Below are 20,369 nucleotides of genomic sequence, written 5' to 3'. Positions count from 1 at the left end.
ATGGTCTTGGCAATGGAAAGGGGGAATCCAACGGCACTCGTATATACTTCTGCTCGGGTATCAAAGCGCGTCATAGAGGCAGCGGTATGTTTCTTGGTACCTGGGGATTGTTGCTGTTACAGCCTTGGACGGCATACCAAGAGAATATCATCAAATTGCCCACATGGAGGGGTCGTCATAAACCATTCTGTCCGCCTTTGATATGACGTGAAGATGCGCGGATTAGATTGCAGCTCGATGAGCTCCGAATGTGAGAACGGGACAGCAGACGTAAAGTCCGGTACTAATCCGATCCGCCTCAATAGGCTGTGGGGCGATGACATTTGTGAGAGAAAAAAAGAGATGGCTAAGCTAGAAAATTTTAGGAAGCCTCGTTCACACGCTTCCTTCCAAGTGAAGCTCGGAAGTATTTCCATAGACCAATAAAAGTGATAATGAAGGCGAGGAGGATGCCGACTGGAGTCCGGACGCGCGCGGTTTGGGGAAGGGGTGTCTCGAGTGGTGGTGAAACGAACGGAAGACTGGTGGGAAGGGAACGTTAAGATTCCAAGACGAACCAGCCTGTGTCTTCTTTAGCGTCAATGGTTCCTCGGGGCGTCGATGTCTCCGTCTCTGAAGTCACAGAGAAAGCCCCAGAGAGAGAGAGAGAGAGAAAGGAACAGAGGCCCGAGGAACGAATCGGATCCGAAAGGGGGCGCCGGACTAGCACCGCGTTGTAGGTTGGTCGGTCGGTCGGTATGGCGACATTGTCTCTCGCGGGCGCTTACACAGGTAGGTGGATCATGCGGGACTCGAGAGATTCCTGGAGGCGCGAAGATCACATGCCCGAAAGAGATGCGAGACGGAGCGCGAATCGCAATCTTGTTTGCTTGGTTCCATCTCTTTTTTCTCTCTCCTTCTCCCTCTTGGGTGTGGCGATGCAGAGCGGGTTGGCTGGGCACGTTTTGCTGGGCACGTTCTGCTGGGAAAGGGGACTGAAGATCGGAATCCCTATTCATATGCTACCTGCTTTGGGTAGGTACTTGAATGCGCCTCTGCAGAGTTGACCAGTCCCCCGTTTTGTGTAGTCAGCAGCTAGAGCAGCTGATATTACAGGGAGGGGAGAAGGGAGGGAGGGGCTCCGATTCGATGTCATGCACGCTTGCCGGGAGATCCCTTTCCACACCATACCACATGGTCTTTTTGGTGGGTGGAAGTAGTTCAAGGACAGCCCTCCCGTTCGTTGCTGTCAACCTTTGATTTTGTTTAATTTTGGAAAGATCACCTCTCCTCATTTACGATTCGTTATGGCCGGCCGCGCAACCTTCGTGTCGGTAGTCCGCCCATGTAGAAGAACCTCATCATTTGACGGCGAATCACGCACACATACATGCTGACACGGATTCAGCGGTGTATGCATGGAAGGCTTCGGCGCGTGGTGCGACTGTGACCGGGCATGTGGAGGGGAGGCGTGGGCGTCACGTCACGTTCTGTAGAGCCGTCGACGGTTCTGACCGGTTTGCAGAGTAGTCCAGCTCCCGGGGCACGTTCAAAGCAAGAAATCAAGGTTCTCTCGTTGGAATGACACGGCGCGGGGGAGAAGTTTGGACGAGACAGACTCACAAGGCAATACTTGAGATGATTTATGCCGCTCTTTCAGTGTCTGGGCGCGGCAGTCCGAGAGCCGACCGTCGATGAAGGGGCGATGAGACGGAGTTAGAGGGGCGGGAGGGAAGGCAGTCGTGCACTGGAGGAGGAATGTTCAGGCCGATTCATCTTTGCCGCAAAGGAAGGGCCTGCCGGGACCTGCGTCTGACCGCTACAGAGCTTGGATGCCCCGTGGGAAGTCAAGTCGAGACCGGGTTCTTTTGGATGGGTTGACCCAGGCAGGAAAAAAAAGTTTGGCAACGGTGGTTTCCGGACAAAGCAGACAAGGCAGAGGGAATGAACTACGACCTGGCTCGACTTTCGTATTGAGCATTATTCTTCTTTTTATCTATTTGTTGGGACAGGCAATGTCCTTGAAACCCTTAGGAATGCTCTCTTGCGTGGCGACTCACGAGACTGGGGTCGGCGCCGTTGGAGGTTGATGAAAGTTTTTGGAGGCGAAGGAGGGGCGGGCGGCCTTAGATGGACATCGCGGGTTCGTGGTTGTCAGGTTGATGGCCTGGCCCCCTTCTGCCCCTCTGTCCCCTCCGCCCCTTGCTTGAGTTGAGAATCAAGCCGCCCGTCATTCTCTGCAATACGCGGCCCTGATGGAAAGGAACCATTGCAGTGGGGTTTCTTGCAGGCCGCTTGAGCCTCGGGCGCCTTTGTCCCCTCTTCTTCTTCTTCTTCCTCCTCCTCCTCCCCGTTCCACAGCGGGCAGTACGTCGCTTGTGTCGCGTACAGTGGAATGGCACATGGGGTGAGGGAGGATCGTGGTCGGGTATGAGAGGGGAGAGGGGGGCGAGCACGGGAGCAGATGCCATCGGTCACATCTCGACGGGTGGCAGCTCCATCGGCGACGGTGCCAATATCAGATACAGATAGAATCCGGTCCGTTTCGTGCAACGTGCAAGGTGGGTTTTGATGTCATGGCATCGAGTAGTGCGCCGCTTTGATCGCGACGGGGCAGTCTCGACTGTTTTCTAGATGATACAGACTGTACTCCGTACACCTGTAAGGGCGTCCGTCGCGCGACCCTCTTTGGAGCCGGAAGGCTGTGGAAAGCATCGTCACGACCCGGCGCCCCCCCTTTTGAAGCGAAGGCGGAAAAGGGAAAAGGAATCGTACGAAAGCGGCCATGCCGCCCGTCCTGATCTTACCCTTTTGATTCTTTCTGAGGAGACAGATACTGCAGCATCCTTTCTCCGGCCGTTTCGCTTGCCCGCTTACATCGGCCGGATGCAGGCGGATGGATCCATTGGCAATGGGCTATGCGGACATGCACCAGGGGCGCTGTTCAGTGTTTCTTAAAACAGGATACAGGATGCCCGGGGGGGGGGCGGTTCAGCCTGGACAGGACGCGTTGTGTCGTATACAAGCAGCTGATGGAGCTGAACGGATGCCTATGTATGTATTGAGGGAAGAGGAGGAGGAGGTGCTGAGCGGCGTGTGACGGTTGTAATGACAGGTTGGTTGGTTGGTAATTCCAGAAAGGAAAAACGGTCGACACTGCCTGCGATATGTAGTGCACCTAGGTAAGTAGTGTACCCTAGGTAGGTAGGATGGCATCGTTAGCTGGTGGGCACACTGCATTTTCCTGGGCTTGGGTGGCTCAGGGGCGCTGTCGGATGACGCAGGGGTTGGCCTGTCTAGCGCGTTTCAGCCAAAATGCCATTGGGGGCTCGCAGGCGTCAGAGCAGTCGTTCAATTGCCTGCTTCTCTGTCTGCCACTCTCACATCTCTTACGTCCATCTCTCTCACCCATCACGACAACTTTCGCCCAAGGAATGCCAAGCCTAAGGGGGGAAACGCCCACGTTTGTCCAGTTCAGCGATGGAAGAGCCAGCCAGCCGGGCCTTTCCTTGACTTGACTGACTTGCCCCTCTGCTCCCCCGACCATGGGTGACAGTGGGAATGGGAACGACACACCGGGGATTCTCTTTCGGACTCCCAGTCCGGTTCGACTCCCACTCTCCTTCCGGGGGGCCTTGGCGACCATGCCCTTTTGCTCCCATCGTTGCCCTCCACGGCGCTGCACTGCATTTTTCTCGTCCGATTCCAGTAAAAGCCCGCAAACCCTCAGCCTGATGCTGCTGCTGCTGATACATACATTGATCGGATGGGATGGGGCTGGATGGTCCACGCTAGACCTGAATCTGAGCATCGGCTCCAGGACCAGGGAGCAGCCGGAGGACGGCAGGCATCGTTTTGATTGCTCCCAATTTGCGCCGCTGGTGCTCTTCCGCCGCCGCCTTTCCCCAGCTTTGCCGGCCTATTCGTCCACTGGGGGACTACCTGTGAAAGCCGGCCAGTTTAATGAGCGTGGTGCAGGATTACGCCAGTCTCTCTTTCTCCCTCCATCTCTCTCGCGGTCGCCGGGTCGCTCAACTCACGGACGGATGGGTCTCGCTCGCACAGGTTTCGTCCTTCTTCTTGTCTGTTGCTCGCCTCGTTGCAGGTCCCCGTTTGTTCTGACCCGTTTCGACGTCCCATGCCGCAGGCATCCCGATATTAGACGCGTGTGTTGAGGGTCGAGAGCCGGGAGCAGGCGTCCACGCGTTGCTGGGCCGCTTTGGGTTTTGTCGTCAATCGATTTTTGTTCGAATGCATTGGCCGGATGCCAAATCGTTTACTCTGAGACAGGCGTCAAGTAAGAACTGACGCACCGTCCAGGCGAGCAAACGGGCATGTGGTTGTCGACTTAGATGGGCCAAAACAAGAAACCGTCAAGGCAACGGACGGACAGACTGCGCTACCAGTGGCTGGCAGCAGCGTGATGCCGCCAGCCTGTGCTGTCAGTCACCCGTCGTCTGGTGTGATGTGTCGGGCCACCATGTATATGTCGTCTCCCCCCATCCTTCGACTTCTAGGAGGTTAGGACGCTGGCGCCGAGGCCTGTCGAATGGTGAGCCATGAGGTCCCTCGAGCTGGAGCACGGTGCGCCAGCACGAGGCCCGAATAAAGAAGAAAACGAGACAAGGTACGGATGCCTACAGACAGACGTTGCTTTGCTTCACCGGCACGCGATTCTGCTTGCTTTTACGCTGCGGGAAGCAAAGGCTCACATCGCAAATGACCGTCTGGTGTAATCGGCTTGACTGGCTGGCCGACCAGTAAAGGCACTTCTACTGGGCTGCACGGTTGACTGCTCGACGGCTAGCCGTTGGGGGCAACCGTTTGGCTGTGTCTTTCTTTTTGCGTGTATCCGTACAGTAACACCCGACTGGGCGTCAAAAAGGCCACCCCACCCGGTCCAGGAACGACGAGATTGACTCCGTTGATAGGTCAGACACCCTGGCACCCCCTTTTCCCAATCTCGCGCTGATCCAGAAAAGCTGCGCTAGGGTCTAGCCTCCAGGGTAGTTGCATCCTCGACCTGTACCTGGGCGGCACCGCATTGTCTCACCACTGGTCCAAGTATTCTTGGCCCTTGCTCTACTTTGGCGCTGGACCGCTGGTTGAGTGAAGGGTTCATGGTGCGTCCCCTGTCTCGTCCCCCATCTTGATGGCTCTTGGACCATCTGATTCGCCTACCACAAGCTCAAGCCACCCCGGACGCTGGACCAGGACGTGCCTGGCGACCCCCCGGTCACGATTCTCCGAATCCCTGTCTCGTGTTTCCTCGCCTGCAACTTGGGCTGTGTGCCCGGTCGACTCCTGCTGCCAGTCTTGCCAGTTAGGCGTTCAAGCGCTGACAGCGACAGCAGACAGAGAGAGGACCACGGCGGAGTCGTGGGTACCACTCTTTCTTTTCGCCTCTCCTCCTCTGCTGGTCTCTCTCTTTCTCTCTCTCTCTCTCTCGCTCTCTCTCTCTCGCTCTCTCCCTTGGTCTCCATTTCCCTCTCCTTCCCTCCTTTCGGTGCCGTGTGCATTTCTCTCTCTTTCGAGGTGGAATTGTTACTCATCGTCTGGAACGTTGAATTCTCGCGAGACAAAAACAAAAAAAAGAGTCGTTCATTGTAAGCCTTCTTCGATTCCTCGACGCGCCAGTGCACGATACGCCTGCTCGCCCTCTTTCCCTACTCCCTATTCCACCGGGGGAAAAACCGACCGGTCGACCGATACGAGCAGCAGTAATAGCCCCGGGGCGATACGACATATCCACGCCATCTCGCACCTCTCACACACACCCACACACACACACACCTACACATACGTCCGAACCTGTCCAACGACTGTGAGGTCTTCGCCTGACCACCCCCGAAACCTGCGACACCGAAGCCTTCAGGATACAGGAGAACCGGCAGAATCCTCTTTTTTGTTTCCCTCTCACTCATTCGCCTGGGTCTTTTCCTCCTACTTCCCGTCTGTCTGTCTAGAACTAGTCGAAGAAACTTTGTTCTGCAGATCAAACCCGAGACAAGGGCGACACCTCCCGTACACGACAAGTCTGACGGCTCTGTTTCTTTCTCCCTTCGGTCCGCCTATTCTCATCTTCTACTCTTTGGCCTCACATCCTGCCAGCTTGGGACCCATCGGCCGAATTCGCTTCGATATACCGACTCGTTTCAGTCCTCCGACTCGACCGACGCCTCGAGGGCATCCGCTTGCGTTGTTTAGACTGCCGCATCATCCAAGTTGTCTGTCAGGAGACATTGTCGCTTTTCCGAGGAACCGTCACATTGGAATCGAATCATCGTCCTTTTCTGAAATTGCTTTGAATCAACGCGTTCTACCCGATAAGCACCTTCATGTTACGCTGTAGATTGCACGCCGTTCATTTACATACCATCTCCCATTAGCATCTTCACCGACACGATCGCATCAGCCATCTCATCACACGACTCAACATACGAACACGATGAAGCTCCCCGAGCCCAAGGTCGCTCTGGAGAACATATGTTCAGTCATCCACGACAACGTTCTCTACACATACGCCGCTGGCGCTTTCCAGTCGTTGGCACTCGAAGAAGGCGCTAAATGGAAGACGTTGACGCAAGGTGAATCTGTTACGGGAGCCGTTTGCGTGGGCTCGAATCCCAAGGATGCCAGCCAGGCGGGCTTGTACATCGTAGGGGGTAAAGGGGCATCGGCCGACTATCGCGGACTGCAGAAGTTCACCTACGCAACGGGCAAATGGGAGTCCATCACACCACAGGACCCCGTCACACAGAACCGACTTCTCCACGGAGCAACATATCTCCCCGGTACTGACCAGATCATCATGTACGGTGGCAGCCAGGATGGATACTCGGGTCCGTCGACGCAGACTTTCGTGGTTGGAGCGTCAGCGCCTTACAACACCAGGGCCTACTCGTCGTCAGCGGCACCCGTCGTGAACCCCATCCTCCTGCCGTGGTCCGATACGCAGGCGGTCTTGGTCGGAGGCAGCACCACCAACAACAAGATTATGCTCTTTAACCCCGACGTGGCTTGGACCGACTCTGGCGCGACATTGGCGGAACCTCTGATGAAGGACACGACGGCCATCAGAGCCGTCCTCATCAATGGAGATGATGGAAGTAAGAGCTTGTACACCTTTGACCTTTCAACGACACCGAACGAGGTCAAGCGAATGGTTCTCATCGATGCCTCGGGTGCCCCCGTCGCCAACTCCGCTGCGGTTTCGAAGAAGTCCACGAGAGATGCCACTGGCGAGTTCGAGAAGCGCTCGCTGACACTCAGTGACTGGCCCGCCTACAACCAAACGTTCGCGCCCGCGGGTACCCGGCTCAACTATGCCCTTGCCCAGGGCTCTGACGGGCTCGTCGTGTTTGCCGGAGGCTCTGGGTCCGTCGATGACCCTCTCTGCATGTTCAATGCGCGCGAGAACAGCTGGGAAGATGCCGTCCAGAAACTGAGCGAGCAAGAAGTTCTCATCACTAGCGAATCAACGAGCTCGATAAGCAGCACCACCGCGACCTCGACTGTTGCAAGCTCGAGCTCATCCGGGACCTCCTTTTCGACCCTGCCCGCGTCCGTCAGCGCCTCCCCCTCTGGCTCGGCCTCGGCCTCATCATCCGCCAGTTCCGAGACCGCCGCTGTCGGTACCCCGGCTGCTGTCGGCGCCAACACCATCCTCGGTATCGTTCTCGGCACAATCACTGGTGTTATGATTCTCCTTGGTCTGATCTTGTTCTGTATTCGACGACGACGTGGCAAGAATCAGCAGAACGTCGAGGGTGGTCCGAACGCTAGGGGTATGAGCCCGAGAGGCTTCCCTGACGAGAAGGCCGGACTTGGATACGGCAACGACGACTTTGGCCCTGGCCCCAATGGTCACTTCCGTGGTCACCAGCAGCAAGGATCTGCGGGCTCCTTCTCCTCTATGGCAATTTTGATGGGCAAGGTCAACGGCAACAACACTCCTAAGTCTGCTGGTGGCGCGCATGGCGGTAGCAACCGCGATAACTCGAACAGCTTCTTCAAGAGCACTATCGGCAAGCCCATACCTCAGATGAACGAACAATCTGCCCTCTCGCCCCCGTCTCGCGATGAGAAAGGTGTCTCGTTCGCCGCCGATGTCGTCGAGCCCCGCCCGACGCCCCGGGGAGCTCCCGTAGGCCGTGCCGGCGAGACGCGCAGAAGCTCAGGTTGGAACCGATACTGGTCCGGCGGCAGCGCGCTCAACATTCTCGGATTCGGCAACTCGAAGCGGACGACCGTCGACTCGGATCGAAGCTCTCACTACTCCAACACCAACTACAAGAACCGGATAACACAGGACTCGGCCACTGTGCCTCCACTACATCTCATCACCCAGGACTTGACCACGGTCCCGCCCATTCAGCACGATGGCCGACCGGAGCTCAGCCGTGTCGTCTCGGGCAGTCCGACCGTATCCAACTACTCGAACCAGATCCCCTTCCGGGACGGAGTGTCTGCCACGATTGAATCCCCCCGAAGACCCACGTCTGACGCGTCCTCTGGATACTCAAGCGGTATCCCCGAGAGTGTCCGCGACGCATGGGACCCTACCGGCCCCTCGAGACCCTGGGGTGCCAATCGTGCGCCGAGCAGCGTGTACGCCGAGAGCCTCTACCCGACTTCGCTGGCGCCGAGCCTGCCGAACAGGCAAACCCAAAACGAGATTCCGATTGGTATCAGCCAGCAGCCCCCTCTCGCCATGGCGGCCACATCGTCAGATATGAGCTGGCTCAACCTAGGCGAGATCAACAAGCAAAACCGCAAATAGGTCCAGCCGGCGACAACAAAATGCCTTGAAGCCATGGCGGTGATGAGACACTAATGGCCACTGCGCACCACTCTGCGAGCTCCGCTCTCGCCCATGGCGCTTCACGACACCCAGAATCATGATCCGTCCTTTTTTATACCCAGGTCTTTTCCGGAGCATCGTTTTCGACGGAGGGGGCCTCTGCATTCCAGCATAGATGGCTTACAGTACTCGAAAAGTCCTACTCGTTACACACACACACACATACACCTTAACCCAAGTCTCTCCCGAGACGCAACACACATGCACACTCCCGCGCAACTCTCACTACCCTACTACCTACCTTATACCCATCTCATTCATCGCCCGTCCTGCTCTCTGCCGCGCACACTATTTCTGCCATCCCGAACCTCTCATCACGACCGCGACAGACATGGATGGCATGGCCCTCTTTGGACGGCGTAATTTGCCTCATGCACTCGTGAACATAGTTTCCCTTTCCCTCAACGTTTCCTGTTCTCTTTCTATCTCTTTTTTCCACTTTTCATTTCTCGCTTCTCACAGCATCAATCTCTTCTGTACATTTCTCTATCTTAGAGCCAGACCCGGGACAGGTCGTTCCCTTCGCAGTCAGTCATTTCCGTGATACCGATATCGCAGAGAATATCACACAACCAAGACACACTCATGCCGCGCAACGAACATGACGCTGCTTGGTTTTGAATATGTAATTACCAATTTTTTTGTTCATCGCCTCAAATGGGGAAAGGGGAGGTATCTCAAAAGGGTGTCGATGAGGCTGCACTTGTGCAACTCTTTTTCCTAGGTGTTTTGTCTTTCTCCCTCGGCATCTCGGTTCTACGTGCTCCTTCCTCTGGGAGGGGGATGACGTACTCGACAGGCCGCGAGAGGGCGGAAAAGGAGCAAATGGATGGCGAAGGCCTGGGAGGGCGGAGAAGATGTTTTGTATCTTTGTTTTATTTATGAAAGATGAAACAGGAGACGACGGAGGGGAGGGAGGATTTATTGTATTATTCCTGTCAGCTTCTGTTGGCTGTCGCAATTGATAGCTTTCTAAGTTGCGAACGTCTCCGTGCCTAACGCCGTATCATACCGTGACTTCTTGAGATCACCTCCACAATGTAACAGGCGCCCGGTTACAAGATGTTGGTGTTGTTTTGTCCTCCCTCCCCTCTCTTTACTTCTTTTTCTTTTTTTTTTGGGGGGGGGGGGGGGGGGGGGGGGAGGGGTTGGATGAGAATACTTGATCCAGCGTGGTTAGTAACCGGCAGAACCAGCTTCTTTACATGCGATCGGTGTTGTGTCTTGGAAACACACCAAGACGCCCGCAGTAACTAGTGGCAGTTTGCCATCATCGTGTATCGAAGGTAGTAGTACTTGACGGCGCGTTGGGTGCGGTGCTCCGAAGCTAGATGCTTCATTCAGTGGAAGAACAAGAGCGAACAACTTGAAATGGTTCGCTGTCGGAGTCTTCCCACAAATCAACATGTTCGATGATCAGCGCTTCTCGAAAAGTGCGTCCCTTTCTCGAAAAGCGCGCCGTAGGGCGTACAAGAGAGGAAGGGTCTCTCCAGCCATCCTTTTCAGTCTCCAAGGGCAAAGAGCGATTGCCAGGGACCTTTAGTAGCTCGTCGGACCCCTCTTCGACTTCTTGCTTCACCTTGCTGATGTCATCTTCGGATAGACAGAGTACGTCACGCAGAAGGCGGATGTATTCCGCGCGCTCTTCGTCTTCAAGGCTCCGTTCCAACGGCTGCACATTCGGGTCGAAGCGGTCCGGCAGTTCAAGCATGTTGTTCCCACATCCAGCGATACCCCCAAATCTCAAATGAGCGTACGTGGCAGACTCCTAGCTAGATACGATTAGATCGAAAGGGTCACTTTACCTGGCATATTTGGAAACAAAGTCACTGGGCGGCCGGAGAATGCTGCCAATCTACAGCATCACCCCAGCCAATACACCAAGTTGACTGTTTTAAGCAACCTTTCCCCAAAAATGCTGGCCTGAATGGCTCAGGAATTCCTTCAAGGCATCATTTTATATCAATGAGTCTGTCAATTCTGCTTGGATGCCAACATGCATCAATTGCATGTGAGACGGTCCTGACCTCCGTCGGTTGGGTCAGCAGCGGAAGTGGTTTGATGCCATTCTTGCGATAGCCAATGACGCAAGATTTGTGCTAGCAATTGATTTAAACATGATAAATAACGCATTTACACATGGCGTGGGTTTCCCTAAATGCCAGTCCCTCCGTCGCGAGACTGAGAATGAAAGGGTGGAAGGAGAGAGAGAGGATGAGAATAGAAGTGTCGTCAGTGACAGTTAAACTGATCACGTGACAAGTATGGAGATTGAATAAGTGTCGAAAGTGCTTATGTGGATACCTAGGTATCAAGTTAGGTATCAGTAGGTACCTGTCCCGGGCACCCAGTGGCGGAGCGGTATCGTGTACGCTAACCCAAAGCGCACACAAGGGACAGGGAAAGGCAGTTCGTCACTCAACCGACAACCGGCCACAGATGCCCGTGCTCCCGAAACGCGCTCTCGACAACGACGACGCAATCACTAGCAATAAATTCAACGACACCCAAAGACCAATCTCTCCAAATCATGTAGCCGAGTGCCGCTGACTGGACCCCCGCGAACTACGAACACGCTCTCTCTGCCCCGATCGCCACCATGGAGCGGGCTGGGTCTGGGGCCAAGTCCCTGTTCCCTCAAGGGCCCAGCTTCACCCTCGACGACTTCTCGAACCAGGACTTCGTGGTCCGCGAATTCGTCGATACCCTAGCCGAGAACGCCGTACCGGCGAACCGTCGGTCGGGCCCCTCGCAGCCCGCCTTCGACCCCAAGCCCCTCATCCGCACCTTTGAGAGTACGGCACTCCCGCCCACTGTTCCGTCACGTTGCTGACCCAATTCCCCCTCAGATGCGCTCTCGCAGCTTGGATCGTTGTCCGAGGAACTCCAGGAGAAAGAATCGGAACTCCAATCCACCGTACGAAGGGCCGAAGCCCAGCATGACCAGACCCTCGATACCCTTGGCCGAAAGCTCGACCAGTCCATGGCGTCCTTCGAGGCGCTCGATTTGTCGCTGAACCAACCCACGACCAACGGCGCCGACAGAAACGCGCGGCAAGAGGCGGGTGGGAACATAGCTGTGCAGATCGGCGAGAAGCTCGAAGAGCTAGACAGGAAGAGGAGACGGGCCCAAGACGCCAACTTTCTAATCCAGTGCTGGATCGAGGTCAGCGAAACAGGCCAGCTCACGTCGCTGGAGGAGATCCAGAGGCAGGGCGCAGCGGAGAACAAGGTCCGGTGCGCCGTTATCTCTCGTCAACTCATGCGCATCAGCCAGCGGCTCGACCCGTTATCGTGGGGCCAGGCAAACGGCGCGAATGGGTTCCGAACGAACGGAGTCACGAACGGCGTCACTGGGAACAACCGCGCCCACAACACTAGAGAACTTCTCGAAAAGTTCTCGGAATCGTTGGAGCAGGAGCTGTTGAAGCAGTTCAACAGCAGCTACCGACGCCAGAACTTCGACGACATGATGGAATGCTCCAAGGTGCTTTACGACTTTAACGGTGGCTCCAGCGTCATTGCCACTTTTGTCAACCAGCATCAGTTCTTCATCGACCGAGATCAGCTGATCTCGGATGAAGTGACCATGGATGGAGACACCTGGGAACAAATCGCGGACCCTGATTCCGACCCCCCGGGCGTCGAGGCCAGTCTTCAGTCCCTTGTTGACGAAGTCAAGCTCGTCATGCAGGAGGAGTCCTTTATCATCAAGCGGGCATTCCCCTTCTACGAGACCGTCTTGATCAAGTTCATCCAACGAGTTTTCCAGCAGTCCATTCAACAAAGGCTCGAGATGGTGCTCGACAAGGCCAACGAGGTCTCGTCTCTGGCCTTCCTGAGATCACTGCACTCTTCTAGGACATACATCAGTGCTCTGATCGAAGACCTCAAATCACACGGCCTAACCGAACACCCGGAGCCAGCCTCGCCGCAGATTTCTCAAACCCTCGACCAGCAGATGGAGGAGCTTTTCGTCCCATACCTCGTCGGCAACTCGTATATCGACCGAGAGAGGAAGAGTCTCGAGGAGACATACAACTCGCTGCTGTTCAAGTTCACGACCTATCACTCCAAGAGGAAGAAGGCGCCCACCGGCTTCATGGCCTCGCTCGCTCAGCAGAGCTCACAGCTGTTGTCGTCGGCGAAGGACGCTTACCTCGAGCGCCTCGACTCATCCGAGTTGACGGCCACCCAGAAGGCCATGATGCTTCGCGTCGCAGGGATCCAAGACAACAACGAAAACAAGAACGACGTGGAGGTGTCGGAGGAAGACGGAATCCTTAGCATTGCCAACGCCAAGAGAATGATGAAGTGGCTCGCCGAGTCTGTCCGAAGAACCCTGGAGCTTGGCTCTCCCGTCGATACGCCCAAGGACGTCAACGTCCTCCTCAACCTCCTGCTGACGACGATGGGCCGCGTCTACGTTGAGACGGCTTTAGACGCCGCCCTCGACCAGGCATCCTCGCAGGAGAACATCAAGTCGGAGCCGGACCTGACATACCTCCCCGCGATCCGCCCCGCGGTGACCATTACCAGCATCATGGAACGCTTCATCACCACAGTGCTGATCAAGCTCGCCGAGTCCAACACGACAGTGCGGCGTAGCATGTCGTCGCAGACCAAGTCGGCCATCGACAGCATCGAGCGCAAGACCAACGCCGTCATGCGTAGCTCCATCGACGTCGTTACGAACTGGGTCACGCGCTCCCTCGCAAGCCAGAAAAAGTTCGACTTCCGCCCGCGCGATGCGGACCTCGACTCCCTGCAGACGGCCACGTGCCTGCAGATCAGCCAGTTCCTCTCTCGCGTCACCAAGCACGCCGCACAGGCGGTCGACGGCCAGAACCTGGAGGTGTGGAGCTCCGAGGTCGCCCTGGCGATCCTGGCCCTGCTCTTCGACCATTTCAAGAAGTTCCAGGTCAACGCCACGGGGGGTCTCATGGTCGCGCAGGACTTGTCCAAGTACTCGTCCACGCTCAAGGAGTGGTCGCTCGCGCCCGACGTCGAGACATCGGTCGAGCTCCTCACCGACATCGGCTCGCTCTTCATCGTCGGCCCCGAGGCGTTGAGGGAGAAGTCCCGTACCCTTGCCGCGGGTCCGTCGGGCCAGGGCAAGAAGCTGACCAAGGCCGACTTCAAGGCCTTTGTACAGCGGCGCGACGACGCCGGTACCGTCGGCATCCAGAGCGTTTTGGCTGGACTTTGAGTTGTCGGGAGGGTTGCACAAAAGGCTATTGATAGGGGAAGGAGGGGGAAGGGGGACAGGGAGGAATATAGGACGGTGTGTTTGCATTGTCTTGATAATGATGGAATATGATACCACAGTTTACGCGCGCCACGTCTCTCTTTGACGAGTTCTGATCGTGACGTCTTTTACATCTAACATTAACGACCTGTCCTGGAACGGCCCAGGCTGTTTTCCGTTTCCCACCCTATCTTACACGATGAAGAGCTTTGTATTGTATCGTACATGGTTATACACGGTTCTACACACGAGGGACAAACCCCCCTCGTTGGATATTCTTACATGGGGTTTCTCAGGCAGGCACGGCATCCAACGTCGCGGCGTCCGCGGGACTGGGCACGCGGCCTTTGCTCTCCTCTGCCTCCGCCGGCGTGAGCCTCCGCAGAGGCTGGACGGCGATCCGCGTCGTCACGACGTTGATGTTGGCGATCTCGACCTCGAAGCGGTCGTCGACCTGGACTTCGGCGAGCCTCGCGACGGCGGCGAGGCGCGAGACGTCGACCGACGCCGAGAGGTTGTAGAAGCTCTCGAGGCGGCCGCGCAGGCCGAAGGGGTACAGCCCGTCGACAACGAAGGTGAAGGTCTTGGGGAGGGCCGCCTCGCCGAAGCGCCAGGCGCGGAGGAGGGCCTGCGCGACCCACTGCGTCGGCCCGTCGCGGTTGTCGACCTCCTTGATCTGGCGCTGGCGAGCCTGCAGCGTGGGTAGGGCGGGGGCGAGGGTGGAGAGGGTCCAGGGGAGGAAGTCGGAGGCCTCGGAGCAGTCCTGGCCGGCGAGGGAGCGGCCCGTCTCGCGCTCGCGGGCGAGGGCGGCGTGGATTTGCCAGTGGACGACGAGGTCGGCGAAGCGGCGGAGGGGGCTCGAGGCCTTGGCGTAGGCGTCGAGGCCGACCGAGTAGAAGGGGGACGGGGTGGCGGTGAGCTCCGAGCTGCCGACAAGGGTGAAGAGGCCGTAGAGGACGTCGACGGGGATCGGATCACCGCGGGCGGCGACGGGGTCGACATGGGCGGCGCGGTAGGAGGCGAGCGCGGCCTGGTTGTGGAGGGCCTCGGGCTGGGTGCTGTAGGGGACGGGGATGTTGCGGGCGCTGCACCATTTCGCGGCGACCTCGCCGGCGGTGTGCATGAGGCGCTCGACGAGGCGGTCGGCGGCTGTGGGGCGCGGCTCGGTGAACCTGATGAAGGGGTCGCCCTTCCAAGACACTGAGGAGTTGGACACGTCCGGGGAGCCGTCAACGACGACGTTGTCAAGGGAGACCTCGGGAGAACTGAAGCGGGGTTGAAGCTGCGGGAGCTGACCCTTCTCGACGCGGCGGTCCTTGAGAGCCGCACAGAGCCTGTTCAGGAGGACGAGGTCGTCCCTGTCCTTCTGGGAGAGGTCGGCGGCCCTAGTGATGCGCTTCACGGGCTGCGGCGGCGCGGGAGGGATGCCGACGGCGAAGACGTCGGTGGAACCGTCCGCAGGCTGCTGCTGGGGGTCGCGGGGCAGAACGGCAGCAACCTCGTCCTTGGGCACATGGAGGACGTTCTGGAGGGTGCCCGGCTCGACCTTGTAGTCCAGGATCTCGCCGCGGTCGTTGACCTTGGCGCTGAAGGTCAGGGCCGGCTGGCCCGGATCGAGGGAGAACTGCTGCTCGAGGTCGCGCGGCAACATCTTGTTGGGAAACCCGGGCAGGTACAAGCTGGACGGGGTCCTCTCGAGCTGGCGGGCGAGGTCGGATTTGGGGTCGATGCGCGACGCGGGGTCGGCGATGTGGACGTGGATCCAGTGCTCGCCGGGACTCTCGGCCGGCTCAACAGAGAAGCCGTCGTCGACGTCGGCCGTCTGCTCCGAGTCGACGCAGAAGACGGTCGTCTCGCCCCAGTCCCGGCGGTGGCCCTGGGCGAGATCGGGCCGGAGAGAGCCGTTCACGTCGACGAGGGGCATGACCATCCCGGTGCCCCTCTGGACCTGGGTGTCGGGGAACCTGTACTCGTAGCGGGCAGGGATCTCCCAGGGCGGGATCCAGCCGATCTCCTGAAGGAAGGTGAAGCCGGTCCAGTGGGCGAGCCAGTCGGCGTCGTTGTACACGTCGGTCAGCCTGAGGATTGTGGAGCCGAGGCTCTCGAGCTGCGAGGGGTTGGGCACGATGCGGTGGCAGGACCAGAGCTCCATGAAGCGGATGTAATCGAGCTCCTGCTTGGTCCACGCGGTGTGGTTGTTGGCGCCCTCGTCGCTGGGACCGATCATACCGTGGGGCGTCCACTCGCGCCTCAGGCGGTTGGCCCTGATGACGCCGCGGGCCTTGAGGATGAAGGAGCCAAGGCTGTTCTGCCTAAGCAACGACAGCGAGGAGGCTGGGTCGTCGCGCAGCGCGGCGCCCTCGACCAGTTCGCGGACCTGATTCTCGACCTTGCGCAGGATGCGGAGTTCGGAGACGGACCGGACCTCGTAGATGTAATTGCGCCGGTGCCACTTCATGTTCAGCGGGCGGAAGCCCCAGGTGTCGCGTTGCAGCGCCGTGTGCACGGCGTAGAGGGCATGCGGGAGGAACCTACCCTGCTGCCTGAGATAGTCGGGCAGTAGCTTCTCCGCTATCTCCTCCAGGTTGAGATACAACGTCTTGTCCGGGTGGGCCAGAAAGCTGCTGGCGGTGTCAAGCGTCAGGTGGGACTGGTAGAAGGTGACGGAGTCCTGGTAGAACTTGATGAGCTCCCCCTGCAGGCGAGAAGCCGCCTTCAGAGCCGCCGGGTCGTGCTTGTGGACCAAGACGTTGCGCGGTTTGGTGACGGGCTCCTCGGGCAGGATGTCAACCAGCGGCTGGAACTTGGCAGGGCTGGTGAAGCTGGTGAGGGTGAAGAGCGTGCGGATGTTGCTTTCGGGGAGGACCTCGCCCGAGCTCATGTAGAAATACTGCAGGCCGTGATGGCGTCCTAGACAGACGGCCAGGACCGGCAGGCGTCCGCTTCCATATCTGCGACTTGTTAAACGAGATGATTCATCCGGGCAGACCGAGTAGTGCCCGTAGTAGAGATGGAAATGGACCTACCTCGTCTCGACCAAGTCGCCGGCGACGAGGGCCGACGTGGAGCCGCGCAAATCGGAGAGCTCGTCAGCCTCGAAAAGCGATCGGTTCTTCCGACTGTTCCTCTGCAGCTCGCTTTCGTCATTGCTCGTATCCATGGCGCCGGGGAGCGTGTCCGGCCGGGTCAGGTAGTTGGACAGCGGGGTGTCGTGGGTTGGCATGTCCTGGAGCAGGCGACGAGAGGGCTCGTGGTTCATGGACTCCCACTCCCGCAGGCGCTGCCTGATGTCCGACTTTTCGCGGATGAGGGCCATCTCCTCGCCCGTAGCGGCGGTTATGGGGCGGCCACCACCACCACCACCACCACCTCTTCCTCTGCCTCGTCCCTTTCCTCCTGGGCCACCGCCGACGGCGCCCTCGCGGGGATGGTACTGTATACCAGCATACGACTGTGAACAACGTCAGTCCCTTCAATTCTGGAGCAGCTCATACCTCCTGCAAGTCGTCCGAGGCTTACTCTTTGGGAAATCTCAGATGAGGCATGTCGAAGCCGTGGAGCGAGTCGGGATCCGCTAGCCACAGGGGACAGCGGCGTCCTGGTTGTGAGACACCGCCAGCATACGTATGGCTTGCTCGCGCTTCTCAACATGGTGAGCATGAAAAACGGCGATGTTGAAAGGAGCCTAGAAGAATGAGTGGCGTCCCTTACCGCGCGCACCTGTTCAAAATCTGGGGGGTCCTAGCGCCCCAAAATTTCTGTGTCGTGACGTTTGGCCACGCCGCAGGGGTGGGTGGAGGTCCCGTTTGGACGACTCCACCTACGCGGTGTCACGTGATGCGACGAGAACAGGATTGATGGTGGTTTCCCTTCTCTGGAATATTACGAATAGGCATATACGGATACCTACCTACCTAACACACGCGGATTGAAACCAAGGCGTCTGGAATCGATGTATCGGTATGATTCCACCCGAAAGTCATGAGTCGTCCCACGTACGTCTGTTGCCATCTGCCCAGCTCCACAACTGTTCCCCCCATCGTGCTCAACTGGCGACGATCACTTCACGAACGAGGTCGCATTGTTCATAGTTCGTATTCGACAAGCTCATGACGGCTGATGTGTATGTAGGCATGCATTCGAGACGGCCTAAAAGTGGCAGTGGTGAGTCTGGCTGACTTCCCAAAAAGGCAAGAGACCCCTTCGTGACCCCGGTCCGATAACCGGCACCAATGGCCCCACATCGGTCATATCTCCGGCCGGCCCTTCCGGCACCCCCCTCGGTCGCCTTTCTCTTGCTGCAGTCAGGGGCAGCGTCCACGACTTTTGTCAGGTGGTGATCTTCTTAGGCGGCTCATGCTTCTCCGCGCAGCCGTGCCTTAAGCCTCGAGGGCTCTCGAATGACTGAACTACGACGAAAGGGGTCTCGGGCCCTACCCACCCCTGCATGACGATGTACGAGAAATGCCGCTGAGACCAGACTAACCAAAGCTTCGAGTTGGGCCATGGTTCGCAGATGCTCAAGAGTCCGCATCCACTAATCACTACGTTTCGTTTCTTTTTTTTCTCCTCGTGAAACCCGGAACACGTCAAAGTACGCAAACATCAGAAAGAAAGGGGGGAGGAAAAGAAACGAAACCCGCTCTTCGCACGTGGGTGGCATCGAGAAGCACGTCTCGGGATTGTCCGAGCCAGCCCATGCTCTTCGTCCCCCTTTATCGTCCCCCCCTCCCCCCTCCGGACCTGAGCTGTTTCGTCTCGAAAGTCGCATAGAAGCAAGCGTGCAGCAGCAGGCGCAATGACGGCACTTTGCTTTTCCAACCGGACCCATGTCATCTCCGTCTCTCTCTCTCTCTCTCTCTCTCTCCATCCAATCCTTCGGACCGCAAGCCAAGACAACGGCCCCAACGAACGTGCCAGAAGCACGGATCCAATAGTGACAACGCCCCCACCGAATCCCCGACCACCAAACTGATGCCTCCCCAGAACGCCAACCGCCGAAAGATGTAGACCTCTATGGTTCTATGACCCGCGGCAAGAAGAAACTCTCCGAGGAGCTGGAACCGTAACCGGTCAATAAAACATTGGAAAATTTTTTTTAGCCACTCTCGGCAGTTCGATATCACCAATGGAAGAAGAAGAAAAAGCCCCCTCAAAAAGGGCTTCTTGGACTATCCACGGAACACAACTCTCCCGACCGAAGAGACCAAACCCGCTAGAAACAGAATCAGAACTAGAATCAGAACCCTGACATCATGATCTCGCATTCATCCATCCCCCTTCCCAAGGGCAGAGAGTGACAAGCACGCACAGTCCCTGTGCTCGCCCCATTCGTGATGCCTCACCCTCGCCTCAGTTGCCATCAAGATCCTTCCTCCCTCGCTCTCCTCGAAGACGCTAACAGTCGTATCCCCCCCACACGCCGTCCCCAACATGATCAAGACGCCCCAAGCGCCGCCATGACAACAGACCGTGAGAACGACACCCGCGTCCTTGCCAAAACAAACGCCTCTTTGTCTATCCCATCCAAGGAAGGGTCTATCCTATCGACAAACTACGCCCATCTCCCTCCATCTTCTGTGTTCTCTCGGCCCCTTCGTGCCCTCCTCGAAATCCCCATTCTCAACCTTCCTTCCGAGCAAACGAACCGCTCATGATGACGGCGATGTGATACCCCAGTCGCCAGAGAGCGGCGTGTGCATGTTTACCTGTGAAGAAAGGGGGGAAAAAACCTTCCAGGGAGGCGGGGGGGGGGGCCTTTCTCTGCCGGTGTTTCGATCCCACCGCTGAACCTGGCGGGAATCCCGAAAGGGGCCCGTGAGGCTTGACATCAAGGACGACTATCACCCAGTTTCCCGGGATCACTTGTTCCCCTCCTCCTCCTCCTCCTCCTCGTCCTTCTCTTCCAGTGCCACACCGGCCTAGCCTAGCCAACCAACCCAGCGAAGCCGATCATCCTCCTTCCCCTCCCCTCTAGGTCCTTAGTATGTGTCATCGCGGTCAATCCCTCGCCGCCGGCACTGCAGAGTGATGAAGACGGTTCGACTGACGCCTGCGGCTCTCGAGCCACTAAGCAGGGCCGTTCCGTGACACAAGTCAAATGTCACCATGACATAAATCCCTCGAGAACATGCACCACAATACGGACGGTGGAAGATTGGGAGGCAAGTTAGTTACAAGTTATTTAATTTTTTTTCTCTCGCTTCCTTTCTTCCTCTTTACTAGCCCTAGCAGAGACGCTCGCAGGCGCCCATCACTAACAAATGCTAACCCCTCCCT

General features: G+C 57.6%; 5 protein-coding genes across 5 annotated transcripts; 3 read left to right on the top strand and 2 right to left on the bottom strand.

The window, feature by feature from the left end:
* Positions 1–6,427: 6,427 nt before the first annotated feature.
* CH63R_00949 (Pre-mRNA splicing factor CLF1) lies at positions 6,428–8,761 on the top strand (the record flags this gene model as incomplete). Its single annotated transcript, XM_018295924.1, has 1 exon — positions 6,428–8,761. One exon carries the CDS (start codon positions 6,428–6,430, stop codon positions 8,759–8,761), a length of 2,334 nt encoding a protein of 777 aa, XP_018164286.1.
* A 1,417-nt stretch (positions 8,762–10,178) lies between these two features.
* On the bottom strand, positions 10,179–10,553 carry CH63R_00948 (uncharacterized protein; the record flags this gene model as incomplete). The annotated part of the gene is made up of 1 exon (XM_018295923.1): positions 10,179–10,553. One exon carries the CDS (start codon positions 10,551–10,553, stop codon positions 10,179–10,181), a length of 375 nt encoding a protein of 124 aa, XP_018164285.1.
* Positions 10,554–11,441: 888 nt separating this feature from the next.
* On the top strand, positions 11,442–14,051 carry CH63R_00947 (Exocyst complex component Sec10; the record flags this gene model as incomplete). Its single annotated transcript, XM_018295922.1, has 2 exons — positions 11,442–11,637; positions 11,692–14,051. 2 exons carry the CDS (start codon positions 11,442–11,444, stop codon positions 14,049–14,051), a joined length of 2,556 nt encoding a protein of 851 aa, XP_018164284.1.
* Positions 14,052–14,382: 331 nt separating this feature from the next.
* On the bottom strand, positions 14,383–17,750 carry CH63R_00946 (RNB domain-containing protein; the record flags this gene model as incomplete). Its single annotated transcript, XM_018295921.1, has 3 exons — positions 14,383–17,041; positions 17,117–17,541; positions 17,610–17,750. The coding sequence occupies 3 exons, from the start codon at positions 17,748–17,750 to the stop codon at positions 14,383–14,385; spliced, it is 3,225 nt and encodes a 1,074-aa protein (XP_018164283.1).
* Positions 17,751–19,426: 1,676 nt separating this feature from the next.
* Positions 19,427–19,747, top strand: CH63R_00945 (uncharacterized protein; the record flags this gene model as incomplete). The annotated part of the gene is made up of 1 exon (XM_018295920.1): positions 19,427–19,747. The coding sequence occupies one exon, from the start codon at positions 19,427–19,429 to the stop codon at positions 19,745–19,747; it is 321 nt and encodes a 106-aa protein (XP_018164282.1).
* Between the last annotated feature and the right edge of the window lie 622 nt (positions 19,748–20,369).

The sequence above is a fragment of the Colletotrichum higginsianum genome, chromosome 1, assembly GCF_001672515.1.
Source record: "Colletotrichum higginsianum IMI 349063 chromosome 1, whole genome shotgun sequence".
Classification (NCBI taxonomy): Eukaryota; Fungi; Ascomycota; class Sordariomycetes; order Glomerellales; family Glomerellaceae; genus Colletotrichum; species Colletotrichum higginsianum.
This window is presented reverse-complemented; position numbering and strand designations above follow the sequence as displayed.